Source organism: Zonotrichia albicollis, chromosome 3 (genome assembly GCF_047830755.1).
Source record: "Zonotrichia albicollis isolate bZonAlb1 chromosome 3, bZonAlb1.hap1, whole genome shotgun sequence".
NCBI lineage: Eukaryota > Metazoa > Chordata > Aves > Passeriformes > Passerellidae > Zonotrichia > Zonotrichia albicollis.
In genome coordinates, this window is record NC_133821.1 from 5,953,562 (window position 1) to 5,970,250 (window position 16,689).

Below are 16,689 nucleotides of genomic sequence, written 5' to 3' on the forward strand. Positions count from 1 at the left end.
TAAGTATTGGAATGGGCTGCCCAGGGAGGTGATGGAGTCACTGTCCCTGAAGGTGTTTAAGGAAAGCCTGGATGTGGCACTGAGTGCCATGGCCTCATTGGCATGGTGGTGACCAGATGTAGATTAAACTCAGTGATCTGAGAGGTTTTTTCCAACCTGATTCTCTAATTCCTTCCCTCTCTGTTGGTTGCATTCTCCAATAACCTGTGCCTTCCTCCTTCCAGTATGCAAAGGTCACAAAGTCACATTGGTGTTTTTCCCTTGGGCTGCAGATTGGGAAGTTCAGTCGTGTGTGTGTTGTGTCCTGCCCCAGGGAGACTGTTCCCACTGCCACTGGAGAGGAAGCATGGGCTGTGCTGTGCTTGGAGATGTCCCTCTCACAGGATAGAGTGTGAGCAGTGCTGCACAGGCAGGTTTCTTATGCTCTAGGAGAATGAAGCAGCAGGAATCTCTTGCCCTTAAAGATATTTCCAAGTGTGGAATTGACAAAGGCAGAGTCATACAACTTCTAGGATTGGAAAAAGTGTTAAAATCACCAAGTGTCCAGCCATCAACCCAGCAGCACCACCACCATGTTCACCATTTAACCTTTCCTTTCACCACCATGTTCACCATTTAACCCATCTTTAAGTGCCACATCCACATTTTTTTTATCACTTCAGGAGTGGTGGCTCCAGTACCACCCTGAGCAGCCTGTTCCAATGCTTTACCACCCTTTCCATGGGAAGAAAAAATCCTTATAACTAATCTAAACCCCTGGTGCAACTTCAGTCTGTTTCTTGTCAATGTGTGTGGGCTCTTCATCTGCAGCCCCAAGAATCCTGTACACAGAAATTGCTGTTCCCAAAAAGAACAATTCCCCTCCAATTTTGCTATCACAAGCTTTCAGAACCACAAGTAGTCATGAAAAAAAATAAATAATATGAGAAATCAAGGATATCAGTTTAATTAGATGTATGTTTAAAGCAAAATGATGTTCCTGGCACTGTGAAATACAGAACTCTGTCACTGCATACTGTGAACACCAGGCATGTACATGGTGCCAGGAAACAGTGTAGAAAAAGTAATAGAGGATAAAATGTGCTGTGTGTGCTTTTAAGCACTTGTGCTGTGGTGATGTGCCAGGAGGCAGCTAAATTTGGGGTCAGCAGAGGACAGGAAAACTCACATCGTCTTCACCCCATTCTTAGGGTCTTCCATACTTGATAAATTTTGGTGACAGCTGAAGAGAAAGAGCAGTGCATTAAATGGAATCACAGAACATCTTGGGTGGGAAGGGACCCACAAGATCCATCAAGTCCAGCTCCTGCACAGAACACCTCCAAAAATCCCACCCTGGCCTAAGAGCATTGTCCAAATGCTGCTTGAGCTCTATCAGGCTCAGGGCTGTGGCCACTGCCCTGGGGAGCCTGTTCCAGTGGCCAAAGAGATCCCTGGTTCACCAGGCTTTGTGTCCCAGAGATAACAGAGGTGTTGGATTTTTATTTTGTTTTTAACATTTTGATGATACATACAGCATTAAAGACAGAGAAAGGGGAATCAGGTGATACCAGGTCATTCATAAAATGACCAATTACAGGCAAAAAAGCCTGTTCATGTCACTGGTACAGCTCCTGTGTGCCATAGAGCACCAAGTTAAAAAACACACAGGGGAGGATTTATTATTTATTTCAGAGCAGTAATCACATGAATTGTTGCCTGTAGCAGGTCATGCCAGATCAATAAGCTCGCAGTTAAAGCTGTTGTTCCCTGGGAGGTGTCAGGGGAGACAGTGTCAGACTCCCTGAACTCTAACTGGCTACAGGAGAGGGATGTGTGTGGTTGACAGGGCTGTAAGAATAGTTTTAATGCATTTAAAATACCACTTCCTGTGAATAATCCAGAAATAATGAACCCATCTATCGAGAAAGGGAGAGAGGGATTGATGGATGGATTGACAGACAATTGACAGCACTTCTGGCTTCTGGACAAACTCACACGCTTCATTGCATGTGAACAACCTGGCTCCCAAGCTGAACCTATTACATTTTTATTCCAGTTGTATTAAAATGTGAAAAATAGATAACTTTACAGTATTATTTAAAGCAGGGCAGCCAGGGATATCTGCCAGTTCTACTTTTTTCCAGTTGTGATGTCATTACCAGACAAACACCTCCTTGCCTCTCTTGCCATCCTTCAAGGAAGACATACAGAGCCTTTAAACACTAGTGCATTAGAGAGCATTGAAAATAATTATTTGGGAAGTTCTGTTGGCTATCTGAAGTTTGGAACAATAATCATCTGTCTATTTCATTTAATCTTTATGGATTTCATTGACCTTTGAAATACAGATCCTCATTTTTCTTGAGAATAAAATGGAACAGAAGTAGCAGTGTTATGCTGTGTTATGCTGTTTCCTCTGGGACAGCCCATGAAATTTACCATGTTCTCCTTTGCTTGAGCTCAGACCTTCTGTTTTGCAGTCCATAAGGGTATTTATTTATGGTTTTTTTCAAGGATGAAATTCTGAAAGCAGCTGTTATGAAATATGGCAAAAACCAGTGGTCTCGAATTGCCTCATTATTGCACAGGAAATCAGCAAAGCAGTGCAAAGCCAGATGGTAAGTGAGAGGTGCTGTGCCTGGGAATATGACCTTCATAATTAGGGGAAATTTAGGAAAAAATGTTACCACAGACTAACTTATGTCCACAGACCAACAACAGTTTTAACACTGTTTGATTTTATCATGGAAACTTCAAATTGTTAATGCTTGAAAGTAGTTGAAAAAAAATAGCCAGATCTTCTGTTTGCCAGTGACTGCAGTGTTAGCAAATGCAGGATCAGTTTAAAATATCAACATTAGTTTTTCCCTTTATTTAAACATGTTTTAATCAGTGGATATTGCGAAGGAAGTAAAATTGTAAGATACTAATCTCTCGTACATATAATTTTCTAATTTCATGTAATGGGAGTTTGGCTTGAGAGTAAGCATTAAGAAATTGCACTATGAAATTTAGTATTTTATGAAAAATAGGAGCTTTAAACTGATGCAAATACTGATGCAGCATAAATGTATTTGAGAATCAGACTTACTTTCTCAAGTACTGAACCACACATATTTAATAGAATACTTATTGTAGAGATAACAGTACTGGCACAGTTGAGGATTAGTGAGATAATTGTTGAAGTCTCCAGACCAAACAATTCTACCATTTCTCTGTCTTTGATAGTTGCAATTTTTACTTTTTTCAGGATTAATTCTGTGACTCTTTACTTTGCCAGAATAGAGATGGGAAAAGGAAGAGGCAGTATCTGTGTGAAAAGTGCTGGATAAATAATACATTTTAAAGCCCAAATACATATGTCATGAAAACCCTCTTGAAGACAAATCAAGGGATAACTTGGATCTGTCATCTTTAATTTTTTCCCTCACTACAGGTACGAATGGCTGGACCCCAGCATCAAAAAGACAGAGTGGTCTCGGGAGGAGGAGGAGAAGCTGCTGCACCTGGCCAAGCTGATGCCAACCCAGTGGAGAACCATTGCCCCCATCATTGGCAGAACTGCTGCACAGTGCTTGGAACACTATGAATTTCTGCTGTGAGTTTCTGCTGGCCTAGAGGAAAATCTAGCCAAGAATACCCAAAAAATCTGAGGAGTTGTAGCAGTGTGTCATTCCCTTCTCCTTTGGGAAATTAAGGTGGTTTCAAGCTGACTGAGTCCTTTTGTAAAGCAAATCTTTAAAGATTGTGTTCAGTCACTTGTGTCTAGCTTGAAGGAAGCCCCTGGAGCCTGGAGAGCAGCTTGGATAGAGATAGGTGTATCTCTACCTGCTCCTGGTCATTCTGGCTAAGGGATTGTCAAGATTTATGCTTCTATTAGGCTCTTTGGGCATTTTTTGCCTGGCTATCAGCAGAAGTGGGTATGTGAGAAAGAAGAGACATAAAACATGTGTTGAAGTGGCTGAATGTGCAGATAACAAGGGGTTTCTTTTGGCCACGAGAAGAGAAAGAATGTGCTGTTTTCCCTTGTGAGCATTATTAATTCTGGTGCAATTGGTTGAGTAGAAAAACATAATATAAAACTTGATTTTTTTAATTTTGTCACACTGCTGGAATTCTTGTTTTTATTATTAAAGATTACCTGAGGGGATTTCTTTACTAGCTGTATTAGTGTTGTATTTTATATAATATTTTATTGTTGTAATGTAATACTGTGTTGGTTTCTTTCTCTTGTCTTAAGATTATGGAGCTGTACCACATTTGTGAATTGTATAACAGATTAACTGTATTGTACAGACCATGAGGTTGCTGCTTTATCATCAGTCTTTGGAGACATTTAAGGGGTGGTGGTTATGAGTGTGGGGAAAAACAAAGAGCTGGAAAACAAACACCTACAATGTGATTTTAGGGACAAAGCTGCTCAGAGAGACAATGAGGAAGAAACTGCTGATGATCCTCGGAAACTGAAACCTGGAGAAATCGATCCAAATCCAGAAACCAAACCTGCCAGGCCAGATCCCATTGACATGGATGAAGGTGAGTTAGGAGTATGTTTACTATTTTTGACAGAAATCTGATCTGTTTGATTTTTCTGTTTACACAGCCAGTATACCTTAGTTTCTTCCTTTTTTCCCACCACTGCCTGGTCATTAATTTACTTGCACAATTTGTCTTATTTCTGTATCTGGGCAGTCAGTTGTACTTTTAAAGTTTTTCTTGTCTTGGTGCCTTTTTTGCCTCCTTATCTGTTACCGCGACTGGCTGTTCTTTACTTTGACAACTGCTCTGCTCATTTGCATTCGTATCTTCATCATTTTCCATCAGCTCACACCTCTCAGATGAATCCATGCTGAGGCATAGGACTGCCTGACTTGCTTTTTTTTTTTTTTTCCCTTTCACAAAGCAATGTTACAAACTGAAAAATGCACATTGTTAAAATTCCCTTAATGGACTGTTGGTGTTTTTGAACAGTCACAGGTTCACAAAATCAACACTCTCAGCTCTGGAAGTAAATGCAATTAACAAGTTTTCAAGAAAATACTCTCAGATAAAAATGTAAATGAAGTTTTACTTTCATTAATGTGGTCAGTTGGCCTCTTTATGTAAATATTTTTATTTGGTGTTGATACTTACTGATACTATTTTCAACATGAGGCTTTTTTCTAAAAGTCTTCATTTCACCTGTCTAGTGATTCAGTAAATACATTGGTACAACTTGGAGATTAGTGATGATACAGAGTGCATATGATTGATTGATTCAGCTTTTAAAGATGGTTTTCTGATTTTAGTGTCATGTTTTTTCTGACTCTCATCTTTTAAGTGCAGATTCACTGCTGTATTTATCTGTGCTATTGTAGATGAGCTTGAAATGCTGTCTGAGGCTCGAGCACGTCTGGCAAATACACAGGGAAAGAAGGCCAAGAGGAAAGCCAGGGAGAAGCAGCTGGAAGAAGCTCGGTAAATTTACATTTGGTTTCATATCCTGGGACTCCTTTTCTTTAATTTACACTTTAAATCATGTGCTGTTACTGTTTCTTCAGACGTCTTGCTGCTCTCCAGAAAAGACGAGAACTTCGCGCTGCTGGAATTGAGATCCAGAAGAAAAGAAAAAAGAAGAGAGGTGTGGATTACAATGCAGAAATTCCATTTGAAAAGAAGCCTGCCCCTGGTTTTTATGATACATCAGAAGAAAATTATCAGTCCCTGGATGCAGATTTCAGGAGACTGCGTCAGCAAGACCTGGATGGAGAGTTAAGATCGTAAGTGTGTGTTGGAATAAGGAGGGAACAGTGTATCTGAAAAAAAAGCAACCCACATGTCTGTGTGTTAAATCCTGGAAACATAATGTGGATGGGAAATGTATTTTCCATGGGACAGATAAAAGTGCAGGTGGCCTCTGCCTTTTCAGTTTTCTGTGGTTTTATCTTTCCAGAAGGTCTAGTTCACGTATTGTCTATGATCACCTCTTTTCTTTCCTCTAGTTCACCTTTCATCAGAATAATGTTTCTCACATATGTTCTTGTTCTTTAAGTTGAAATGTTATTTTTTTTGAGATTGTTTTTTTTAGCAGTTTATTTGCTTGTGTGTTTAGTGTCCTTTAAATAATAACTTTATAATGATTGCTTATAGGAGTAGATTTGTAGTATTACTTCTGATGGAGTTGTTCTTAAGTTGATGTCCTTAAATGCTTAATTTCTACCCATCCCCCCCCAGAAATCCCCAAAAGTGTAGTTGAGAAGTTAAATGCCACTCTTGGGCATACATACTTGCAACATACTTAATTGCCCAGTTGCATTTCCCATTACTGCCAAAACTGCATTTTACTGAGAGAGTTCAGTGCCATGTACAATTTGGTTTATTAACTCATGTAGCATTACTAACTGATTTTTCTGCATGGCTCTGTGTTCAGAGGGTCAGGCAGGAGCTTCAGACTAAAGTTATGATTTCACTGACTGCCTCCATTGCTGTTTGAAGGAAATGCCATTTTTATTAAAGACTGAAGAGAAATTGGTTCCTACTTTCCACAAAAGAAAAGATTCACTTTAGCAGCTTCTGGAGAAAAGGAGACTCTTATTTTTACTGTCTAAATTCTTGACCTGACATTTTTTTATTGATCCAGTGACCCTGTTTATTGTAGTTTTTCAGCCTAAAAGCTGAATCTGTTGGCTAATTCCATGATTTAACAGCATTACACTGCCCTGTAGTAGGTTCTGCTGCAAGATCTGCAGATCACATCCAATCACCCACAAGGTGCTCCACTCCTCCTGCAGTGTTTTATTTCAGCTTATCCAGTGTTTGAGAAGGGTACAGCCTTTTTGCTCTTGGCTTCTTTGCTTTGCTTTGTAGCTGCTCTGTGTGTTCTGAAATGATCCTGTTTTCCACAATAACAGTGAGAGGGAGGGAAGAGAGCGCAAAAAGGACAAGCAGCACATGAAACGGAAAAAAGAGTCAGATTTGCCTTCAGCTATTCTGCAGACCAGTGGAGTGTCAGAATTTACCAAGAAAAGGAGTAAACTGGTGCTTCCAGCTCCTCAGGTGAGGTGTTTATTGATGATAAACAACTTGTGAGGCCAATACCAAACAATGCTTTTTGTTTTATTGCATGGATCTCATAGTTGCAATTGTATCTTACTGTGCCTTGGGATTTTCTCTTTCAAAGATATCTGATACAGAACTTGAAGAAGTTGTAAAAGTTGGCCAAGCAAGTGAGATTGCACGGCAAACTGCTGAGGAATCTGGAATCACAAACTCAGCTTCCAGCACTCTTCTGTCTGAATATAATGTAACCAACAACAGCATAGCTCTGAGGACTCCCAAAACTCCAGCAGCCCAGGACAGGATCCTGCAGGTACAGTGCAAGTGTACAGGATGCATTTTAAGTTTTGGAGCAGGAGTCAACTGAGTAGAATGTGTAAGTGCCAGAGAAACATTCCTTACATTATGTTCAGTGTTGAGATTGGAAGCAGTCCCAATCTTCAGGACACACTGAAGGGCATAAATCAGACCTGCTTATATTTAATCAGTTGTCACTGTGCTTCAAAACATTCTGATTATTTTTCTTTCAGTCATATATTGTGTGAAGCTTTTTACCATTCTCTTGGAGTTTTGCGTAATTTTCCCTTCCTTGTGTATCTCTCAGTGCTGAAGATGTATGAGTTCATCCCCTTAAAACAGTGTATTTTATGTTGTCAAACTTGTATTTTAAATAACAAGTAGTAATTATCTGCAACAATGCAAGAATATTTTCATAGCACTTTATTGGCTTAAAACTTAGGTTAGCCAAAACCTGCCTTTGCAACCTCTGATTGCCTGGATTTTTCAAAAAACTGGTTATGTTGAGTAACATTTTGTTGAGTATGTGGAAAGGGATAAATTAAATCAGTGCAGCTAGTGTGTGGTACAAGACCCCAAATATCCCACTCCAAAACAAAAAAACCCTCTAAGTTGACAATGAGCTATATTTCAGCAGTTCCATGGTAGGAGAAAAGAGAAAGTTCCTGGCTCTGCAGATCATAACCTAAGTCTGTACAATGTTTGCAGGAGGATCAGTTTCACCTTCAAATGGAGTTTATTATTATTATTTAAATGTCACAGTATTATGCATATACATAGGTAGATTAGTGGTCTTCTGGGAATATATTTGCTATTTGCAGTAGTATAATTAGCTCATTTTTAGGAAGACTTAATTCTTCACTTAATAAGGAAAAATGAAATAAAGAAGAGAGCTGTTCATAAAATTCTCAGCTGAGTCATGGACCAAAAATCTGAATAGTGACCATCTCTTTTAGAATACTGTCTTTGAAGTGCAGTTTGGATAAAGTTGATTGAATTCAGGTTTCAGAGTTCAAGTGTGCTCTTCCCTTTTAAAATCAGGATTCTTAGGATTACTTGAGTGTTCAGTCAAGATCTTGGAGATTTATGGAGTCTGGCAAACTAAAGAAGCTGAAACAATAAGTAACACACTCAGTTTTGCAACTCCAGTTTATAATGTATTTTACTGGAAATAAAGTTCAAATGCCTCTCAGTGGAACACTAGGATTTATAATACCAGTGTATGAGTGTTAGAGCTAAGAAGTTTTAAACATTTTCTATAAACTGATATTCAAATAGCTCTTCAGTTATTCTTGCTGCTACTGAATCTGTTAAACATGACTGTGAATGCCTTGGTGAAGCCCTGCTTGTGTTGTCTGTTGCACAGGAGGCCCAGAATCTGATGGCTCTCACAAATGTGGATACTCCCCTGAAAGGAGGTCTTAATACTCCCTTGCATGAAAGTGACTTTTCAGGGGTAACACCACAGAAACAGGTTGTTCAGACTCCAAATACTGTGCTTTCCACACCTTTCAGGTAAACAGACTCCTTTTGTGATGGGTGCCTGGGTGAGCATGGGTCTGTTTGGAGGTGGGTGAACAGAGCAGATTTTGATGTGTAAAATATTGTCATGATTAGAGCTTCAAAAGAAACTCACTTTTATTTCAAGCCCTTGTTGTACAAGTTTCTCCTTCTCTGAGTCTTCAGAAAGCTCAGCCATGTCCTCTTCATCTGTATTCACACAGCTCACTGGAGTTTTGATCCAAAATGTGGCCTTCTGTGGTCTGGAGCAGTAGAAATTATTCTGGGGTAATGCAGGAGTATAAATAGTAAGCTGGAGTGTCATTCTGTATGTGGATCCTGGCCTTTCCAAAGTATTACCTTGGAATCAAAGATGTGGGAGGTCCCTCAGCCAAACCCACACTGAATTTTTGAAAAGCTGGAGTAAATATTTTATAAGCCATATATATCCAAAATAAAATATTTCTTATATTGCCAATCTAAATAGTACAGAATTGCTGGTTTAACTCTTACAGTGAACAAATATATATCCCACAAATGTCAAATACCATACAGCTAAAACATGTTACAATTGGTACATTTTGTGTGTCAGATTTTTCCACTTAGGTTCTAATTTTACTTGTATCACGTTAGTAGGAAAAGTGGAGAATGAAATAAAAAGGACCTTTATGGCAGCTTTTCCAAAGCAGCTTTATTTTGTTCAGAAGCTGTGTGCAAAGGCCCTGATGTTTTAATTAAAAAGAGCAGTTCCAGCAGTGAGTGCTTTTTTTGAAGATCTGTTGGTGTCACTGTGGTGCAAAATGAATGTACAATTTGACCTGGAGTGATCTGGCTGTTGATTTGCATTATTTGATATTTTAAAAAGTAGAGATGCTCTAATTTTGTTGTTTGGAATTTTTTGTGGTGTTTTTTTATCTTCTAAAGTTCAGATTTGCAGATGTAAATATGTTACCTGTGGATCAACTTGGCTTGCTTGTAGAAATGCTCTGTCAGTGGGAAAATCCAGTCCTTGAGCAGAGGGAAAAATAATTCAATCCATGAAGTAGCCCCTCATTCATGTAGTAGGTCATTGGGATAGAGAACAATATTCCTTCCTAGTCTAGAGGAGAAGCAATTGGGGCCAACAAAATCTAAGACTTAATCCATGTTGCCTAACCACAGATGCTTAGAAGTAATTATTATAATGTAATTACTTCTTCAATAGTCAGTGAAAGCAAAGAGGCATTTTAGGATGATCCATTCAGTTGCAGTGTGGGACAGCTGTTGGGCCAGATGATTTCAGAGCAAATGACTTGCCCAGGTGCTGGGGAAATCAGAGCTTGCAATTCAGCCCTGGTTACTGCATCCCAGAGTGATGCCTGGTGACTGGATAAGCTCTTCTCTCAAAAGCAGCAGTGGGAGTTTGTGTTGGTGGAGTTCCTGAAACTTCTCTTGAAATTATGATGTGCCTGGATTTCACTTTGACAGGACCTTGGTTGCACCTTGACTTAAACAATTTATTTTTAGTATTCTTGCAATTGCAGTTTACAATTTTACTGCCTCCCAAGAAAAGCTCTAGATTGAATATATAGACTGTGTTTATGTAACTTTTCAGACTTCTGTAAGTAGAGTTCTTTAGTAAAAAACTAATGACTGATTGCACTCCACTAGAACACCCTCTCAGGGGTCGGAGAGTTTAACTCCTCGGGGAGGGCTGACTCCCAAACCTGCCCTTGGCACAACTCCTGGGAGAACTCCCCTGCGGGATAAACTGAACATCAACCCAGAGGAGGGAATGGCAGATTACAGTGACCCATCCTATGCAAAACAAATGGTGAGTAGTACTTAAGAAGTGGAAATCTGTGCTCTATCTATTTTCAGGTTTTTAGTTCTCATCTGCTGAAAATATTTTTATTTTCTAATAAAATGTATATTGCTTTCACCTGTCTAGGGGGTCTGTCCTCATCAAATAATAAAATACAATCTTTATTTAAAAGAGCAGAATTCTTGCTGCTTAGAATGGCTTTCAGTGTGCTCAGTAAACACACTAAAACTGTTTCTTGGAGAAGACATAGTTAAGTTTCCATCCTATTTCTATCTTTGAATCTGAGCAAGAAATGCATCTTGAGCAAAGATTCATTTTTCTTGCAATCCTACACAATCCCCAAATTCCTCATTATCTTGACTTCCTGATTTACCTACAGGACCTTTTCATCAGTCTGCCATGTTGACAACACTGAGCTAAAGGAGTTTAATTTTTGCCATTAGGAGCACTGGGGTTTGAGATGTTCAGAAATCTGAGTCCCATCCAGACTTTTTCATTACCTTTGGCAACAGATGTTTCCATTCTTGGAGATTCAGCCAGATGGGCCCTGCCAATTAGACATGGCATAAAAGGGTATATACCTAATAGGTGGCACCTTGGGAACTCCTTTTATGTGGCTGATTCTGCAGCCTCGACTGTGGCTTTGAATATCTCCCACCTGAGCTATTGGCAGTTTTCTTTTTGGCCTACCTAAGATATCCACTCCAAGTGTTTGCCATGTTCTCACAAAAATAACTCTTCAAATTCAAAATTCCTATTAGCTTAAAAGGAAAAGGTTTATTTGATGTAGTTATACTTTAGTTCTCTCTTAGCCTTTTTATAGTGAAAGGACTTTTTACTGCTAGAAGGGAAACTGAGGCTTCAAATCCCTGGTGGACTCTCCAGATCCAGATCTGGTGCTGGCTGGCTTTGCAGCAGACTGAGGTGGAATAATCAGTGTGTTAATATAGATGAGTGGAGTGTGATTGTTGCTCTCAGGGCATTGCACTGCACTCAGGGTGTAAATCCAGAATCACATCTCCCTGCTCTTCCCACAGGAGAGGGAGTCTCGGGAGCACCTGCGCATGGGGCTCATGGCCCTCCCTGCTCCAAAGAATGACTTTGAGATTGTTCTGCCTGAAAATGCAGAAAAGGAACTTGAAGAACATGAAGTAGATGAAACCTTTGTAGAAGATGCTGCTGATATAGAAGCCCGCAAACAGGTCAGTGGGTGAGATGTGGATGGTGCTTTTTGTGTAAAATAATAAAATAAAATGTGTTCCTTGTATGGGTCCCATCGTTTCACACCTGTTCGATGGAAGAGGTACAGCTTCTACAGGATAGCAAAGTAAAATTTACCTGTTTTCTTTGCTGCTATCAGAGTATGCACACACAGAGGCCAAATCAGTTTCCTCTCTAAATAATTTTCTTAATTTCTTAATGTTATGTATCGCATCGTTTTCTAGGATGAAGTCCCTAACAGCGCCTGTGTCCTACCTGCTGTATTTGTCCCCCAGAATATAAAAAATTAATTAACAGCTTTTTTCTACAGTGATACTTGCTTGATTTTAAGCACATAAGAGCTGTGCTTTTTTTTCAGTTTCAAGTTATTCTCTCAACGTTAAAAGTTGCTGGTTGTGAAAGCTTAGACAGGTGTATACAAACTCAGGCAGGCTGATAGCACACAGATAAAAATCTGCCATGCAGGGAATTGGCACTCTTGGCCACTACTAGAGGATTACCCAAAGAGCCAATTTGTGAATGGGTCCTTGTTGTGTTTTGGTTTAGAATGAAGAAAAACTGCATAAAGTACAAGCCTAAATTTTGCCAGTTAATTGGCTGTACTGGCCAGTAACCAGAGACACTTTAAATCTTTCTAAAAACAGTTCCTTTTCTATTTATTGCTAAGCCTAAATTCTGTTTGCAAATCTCTTTCTATTATGTACCTTGTATAAATATACCTTTTTCATAAAAATAAATGGGATTTTTGAGTCCAGAGAACTTTTTGAAAATGGCTCTGCCTTGACAAGTGAACAAAATATTTTACAAAATCCTATGCTTTGGTCTTTAAATAGGATAAGCATTTCCCAGAATTTGATTCCTCATGTGTCCTGTTTGGGGAGGAACATGTTTTATATATGTATTTGTATGTCTTGTGCATACATACCCTAATAAAAAGTCTGAATAAATGCAAGTAATGTATGTGTGTAGAACAAAGAATCTGAGTTGTACCATCATACAAGAGAACAGCATCCTGCCTTCAAGTGAAGATGTGACATGCTGGGATTAGAACATGGAAGATGTTGGTCATTGTTCCTGAAGTTCCTGACAACACTGGCTTTTCATGTTCTTTATTGCTTGAAAGTGTATTGTAAAAAGAACTCTAACTTGTTTTTCCACTTTAACAAGTATTGTTTTAGTGAAATATGTACTTTAGGTCATTGAAGATGAGAAACAGAGTCATGGCTGCTAATTTAAGAGTCTTTCTTTTCCTGGTGGATTTAATGTCTGAAGAATTAGAGCAGCTGTCAGACATAGAGAAATGTGTAAAGAACAAAATCTTGCTGCAGTTGAGATTGAAGGAGGATTTGATGCCTGGAAATGACTTTTGAAGATCTCTTTTCTGTTGGAGTTAATCTGTTGTGCTCTTCCCATTCACTTTAGAGGCAGTGAATTATGCTGTCATCACATTATTTAGCTCTGGCTTAGTAACATGAAGTCTGTATAGTAGAAGGAATCTTTGCTGCAATAATCAATTAGTTTTTATATCACATACATTCCTAGCAGCATCTGACTGAGTTACAGTGGCTGCAGTAACACTTGCCTTGTCTGTTCAGGCTCTCCGAGAAGCAGAGCGTGCCAAGGAGCTGAAGAGGATGCACAAAGCTGTGCAGAAGAATCTACCACGGCCCTCAGAAGTAAGTGGAAACAAAATTCACTGCTAAGGAACAAAAATTTAAAATAAAGGCTTTAACCAGTATAAGAGGAAATACAGTCAAAGGAAATAATGAGAGAGTGAAATCTTTGACTGTTCTGATTTTCATGAAGCTTCCCCAGCAGAGTTGTCATGTGGTATTTTGTCTGCACAGATGCTGAGATTGCTGCATGTGTCACAAGGGTTTTGGTACATCCTCTGTGAGGTTTAGCTGATAGATAAAATTCATACCGGAGTGGAGATACATGAATTTAATATCTTAGGTGTATATTATATTTACAAACTTTTTTTATTCCTGAACAGGTTAATGAAACAATACTGAGACCCTTAAATGTGGAACCACCTCTAACAGACTTGCAGAAAAGTGAAGAACTCATAAAGAAAGAGATGATTACCATGCTTCATTTTGATCTTTTACACCATCCATTTGGAGAACAGTTTACTGGTAAGAAGGGCAAAGGCCCAGGATTTGGAAGCAACAATGCAGAGCACATGGCTTACCTGGAACAAAATCCCTATGAGAAGTTCTCCAAAGAGGATCTCAAGAAGGTGAGAATTATGTGGCTTGAGGAGACCTAAGGACTCCTTAGGGCATGGTTCTGTAATATTAGGGAAAAAAGCCTGGAAAGAATTGAGTTGGGAGGTCTCCAGAGGGTTGTATGAAGGGCTGTAATCATAGAGTTGTTGGGATTGTAAAGACCTCTCAGATAATCAGGTTTGATCATTAACCCAGCACTGCCAAGCATTAAGTAAGGATAAGTTAATAAGTAAGGATGATTTAAGTGCACATTCTGCTGTCTGTGAGCTGATGTTAATCTGGGTTTTCAGCAGAATGATGAGGATGCTGTATTTGCCCATAGACATTGTCACTGAGATACAAATTTGAATGTGTTGTGGTTGCTTATCATTTTAAATAAGGCTAAGAGGAGTAATACCCCAATAGTTACCAAATTCTACTTTGCCATTTCTGTAAATTGCTGTTAAATCATTGAGGCATTAACCAGGTGTGATACCCACCTTGTGCTGCCTCTGAATTTTATTAATCCAGAATCACAAAGCATTTTCTTCAAAACAGTGCAGACCAAATAGGACAATGGTATTCAGCTTATACCTTGGAGCAGCAAATCAAGTTGCTTAATTGTGCTTGTCAGGCTCAATCCAGGCAAGCTGTGCTGCTGCAGAGCCTGCTGGGCTGTGGCAGCTGACCTTGCAGCCATACCTGGCCCAGAAGTGCTGAGCAGGCAGATTGGGCCCTGGCTGGCTGCAGTGAGTGGGCGGCCTGGGCACTGTGTCCTGTTTTGCATTGTAATCCCAAGTTAAACAGCAGCTCTGGACCAGGGTTCCAGTTCAGGGTGTTCATTTATTTAAGCAGCTACAGATGTTGGCTTTTGCTGCCAAGTGACAGATAGGCAATTTTGTGGTTTAGGTCTTTCAAAGAGCTTCACCTGTGAAGCTGTGCCAGTAACCTTTGACCAAATGCCTACAGGAATAAAAATGAATGAAAAGAGCAAAATCACATGCCACCAAGTTGTCTGTCTCTTTAGACTTGTCCTCTGACAATACCTGTTGTACCTCTGCACCTAAATCCCTTATTCCTTTAAGGTGGCTCTAAAGATACACAAGCAGATTTTAAATCCATGTCCTTGACCATATCTGACCAATGAATGTAGAGCCTGAAAGGAGAAACACTGAACAGTATGTACTTCCAATTTGCTGTGAAAGGAAAAATTATACTTCAAGATCTCTTACCAGGAGACATTAAAGATGGAAAATACAGTTAGATCATGAATTTCACTGCCCTGCCAGTGTCAGATTGTTCCCTTAGGAATGTTCTCCAAGTGCTTTCTCTGGTTGTTTTGAAGTGCAGCAAGAATCAGGTTTGCTATCACTTCCCTTAGAGACTATTACACGGTCCAGTAGTTTTTGTCTGGAATTTTTTCTTCAAAGTCCCTGGAAGTTTCATCTCCTAACTGATGGGCAGAAGTTTTTTTGCATTCCTGCTTGCTCTCTGACATTCATCACAATATTCCCCCTTGTCTAAAAAGTCAGTTCAAACCAGAAAATTTTCCTATCTCTGTGATATCATCTGGACCTTGTTTGTTTTGCTTTACTTCGTTTGTTTTTAGAACATCTTCATCCTAAAACCCTTTCATAAAATACTCCTTTTTTTTCCTGATGTGCAGTTCTCTTTTGGGAAGGATTGGCAGTGGTGCTGGGCAGGGTGTGCTGAGCTCCTGGAGCTGGGAAGCACTTCTGGTGCCACAAGTAAATACCCTCAAGTAGTTCCTCACAGTGCACTAATCTTGGCTAATTGAAATTTATAACATTTAGCTTTGTCAGGTGTGGTTGTGTTACTCCTATTTTATCTGTCTTAACCATCAAGAAGAACAAGTAATTAATTTTATTTTCCTTAGTGTCTGTGGAATCATCTAATCTGGTGATACCTGAATTTCTACCTGGTCAGTGTGCAGTTACAAAACATAACATGTGCTTGCAGTAAGATAGCTACTGCTGATAGGGAGATTTGTGCTGCACCTGTAAATGCTATTGAAAGAGAGGAGATGGACACGTTCTTATAAACAATGAAGTCTTAGACTGGCAAAGATGCTTTAGTTTTTTAGTTATTAGTAAAATCAGAAGGACCTGGATGCCTGTGTAGTTTTTCAGGCCAGGCTCTTTGTCAGAAATATTAAGAGTTGTGAGACCAACAAGAATATTTTCAGTTCATTGTAAATTTTGAAAACTAAAGTGGAAGCAGCAGAGTGCTCATATCTCACCAGTTCCTCAGCCACAGAACGTGTTAGTTGCAGTCAGAGTTGTGTTTCCTGCAGCAGAACTTACACAGCTCACTCGGGAATGTTTAGACTTGACTTTCCAGGTTGTGTGGAGAAGGGCAAGCAAAAGGAAATGAAAAGTGATTTTTGTTTCATAGGACAGCTGCTTCTGTCTGTGCAGTTCTCCCTCCCCTCAAGGTCCCTGCTTTTATCTCGGTTCTTGTGCAGCAAGATGAAGTATCTCGCTGTGCCACAGCTTTCATTAGCCACGCCAGAGTGATGTCAGGTTTGGCCAAATTATATAAAATGAGGGATAGTTGTGCTGTGAGGAGCCTTCTAGCCTGGGTTTCATTTGTAATCCACAGCATCTGTGTTTAATTTCA

At 39.5% G+C, this 16,689-nt stretch overlaps 1 protein-coding gene across 1 annotated transcript in view; it reads left to right on the forward strand.

Annotated features, from left to right (window-relative positions):
• The window catches only part of CDC5L (cell division cycle 5 like), a 32,135-nt gene that overhangs the window by 792 nt on the left and 14,654 nt on the right, over positions 1–16,689 (forward strand). The window contains exons 2-13 of the mRNA XM_005490365.4: positions 2,497–2,600; positions 3,419–3,580; positions 4,391–4,518; positions 5,340–5,439; positions 5,523–5,741; positions 6,873–7,017; positions 7,142–7,330; positions 8,681–8,829; positions 10,465–10,627; positions 11,656–11,820; positions 13,435–13,515; positions 13,836–14,081. Coding sequence (XP_005490422.3) covers positions 2,497–2,600; positions 3,419–3,580; positions 4,391–4,518; positions 5,340–5,439; positions 5,523–5,741; positions 6,873–7,017; positions 7,142–7,330; positions 8,681–8,829; positions 10,465–10,627; positions 11,656–11,820; positions 13,435–13,515; positions 13,836–14,081 — 1,851 coding nt within the window. The remainder of the gene's footprint in view (positions 1–2,496; positions 2,601–3,418; positions 3,581–4,390; positions 4,519–5,339; positions 5,440–5,522; positions 5,742–6,872; positions 7,018–7,141; positions 7,331–8,680; positions 8,830–10,464; positions 10,628–11,655; positions 11,821–13,434; positions 13,516–13,835; positions 14,082–16,689) is intronic.